At 57.1% G+C, this 1,456-nt stretch overlaps 1 protein-coding gene across 1 annotated transcript in view; it reads left to right on the top strand.

The window, feature by feature from the left end:
• Positions 1–1,456, top strand: part of LOC104127753 (natural resistance-associated macrophage protein 2) — a 33,481-nt gene that overhangs the window by 27,833 nt on the left and 4,192 nt on the right. Inside the window, exons 6-7 of the mRNA XM_009640450.2 lie at positions 1–24; positions 975–1,089. The exon at positions 1–24 is cut by the window's left edge and continues 88 nt beyond it. Coding sequence (XP_009638745.2) covers positions 1–24; positions 975–1,089 — 139 coding nt within the window. The remainder of the gene's footprint in view (positions 25–974; positions 1,090–1,456) is intronic.

Genomic DNA, 1,456 nt, shown 5'->3' with positions numbered 1-1,456 from the left:
TGGGACTCGTGAGGAGTCGCTGCTGCCTGCTCCGGGCCAAACCCTCCTCGGGAGAAACTCTTTTGGTTGCTAAAATACATTTTCCTCGTCACATCTTGCTTTACTGTCCGAGAAGCCGGAGGGGGTGAAGTTGATTTCTCCTCGCTTGGCTTCGCAGTTGGAAGAAAAGCAGATGTAGAGGGAGATTTTAATTGTAGCGCCAGCGAGGGGCTCGTTAGGAGCCTGGGCTGTTAGGAGAGCAGCAGGGGAGGCTTCGGACCCCGTGGGGGTCTTCCCCCTCTGGGAAAAAGGAAAGCAGCGGGCGGGAGGTGGGGTGCACGGCCCCGCATTTGCCAGCGAGTTGCAGGCTGAGTCAGGAACAAAACCTGAGATTTCAGCTTTTCTGTCTGGGCTGCTCCCTCCTGAGCTTGAAATACTCAGCTCGAGGAATCATCGAGACGGCCCCTCCGAGCAAGGCCGTTAAATTTCCCTGCTTAAGAAATCTCCCCAGCTTGTGTAAGAAAGGGCCCTGCGTCCCGGTCAGCTGCAGATGAGTGGGGCTGCCCGTTGGGAAAGGGCCCGGGGGGGGTGGGGAGGGGGGAGCCGGTGATGTCCCCAGCGTTTCGGTGTTTCGCATCCAACACCTGAGGCTTCGTCATCGGTCCCACCCCGTGAAATCTCTTCCCGTGCTCATTTCCAGCGCCTCAGGTAGCCGGAAGCGTCGGCTTTCGCTCTCGCAATGAGCCAAGCGGATGGAGGCGAGTAATTTAGATTATAGAAGTGACCCGGGAGCCACCTCCGCTGATTGCCACGGGGCAACCTGGATTTCCACTTGGGACCAGCCCTCAAGCGGCAATCAGCGTGTTTTCCGCACCGTGGCCGTAGCAAGGCAGGGAGCAGAGGCCGCTCCTGAGTGCTCGATCGCCCCCCACACACACACTCATCTTAAAGGGAGAATTTTTCCTGTTTTTTTTAATGGGTTTGGCTATTTCTTCACCTCCAGGTTCCTCGCATCGTCCTGTGGCTGATGGTCGAGCTCGCTATCATCGGATCCGACATGCAAGAAGTCATCGGCTCGGCCATCGCTATCAACCTCCTGTCTGTGGGCAAGTAAGTCAGGCTCGTCGGCAGCGGGCAAGGAGAACCCCCCCCAGAATTAAGCAAGTGACACTTTGCGTGCCAAAAAAAGGCTCCTCTAGTTCCTATAAACCCTCCAGAACAGGCTTTTGGCAGAGGGTGATTCACCCAAGCCGTGCAGCCCTGAGGTGACTCAAGCCCTTGGGGCCTGTGGCTTTTGGGCTGTAGGAACCGCGGGGTCTGGCTCTTGGTTTGGCTGTAACCGATGGGCGCCAAAATCGGGCTGCAAATTCCCTGGCAAATTGGATATTCCTAATAAAGGACCGCCGGACAGCCGTCTGCTTCCGCCAGGAAGGCTGGAAGTGCAAACGTGGCGGGGAGCTACAATTTGGTACCGAGC

This window comes from Egretta garzetta, unplaced genomic scaffold (assembly GCF_000687185.1).
Source record: "Egretta garzetta isolate BGI_Z169 unplaced genomic scaffold, ASM68718v1 scaffold626, whole genome shotgun sequence".
NCBI classification, from domain to species: domain Eukaryota; kingdom Metazoa; phylum Chordata; class Aves; order Pelecaniformes; family Ardeidae; genus Egretta; species Egretta garzetta.
This window is presented reverse-complemented; position numbering and strand designations above follow the sequence as displayed.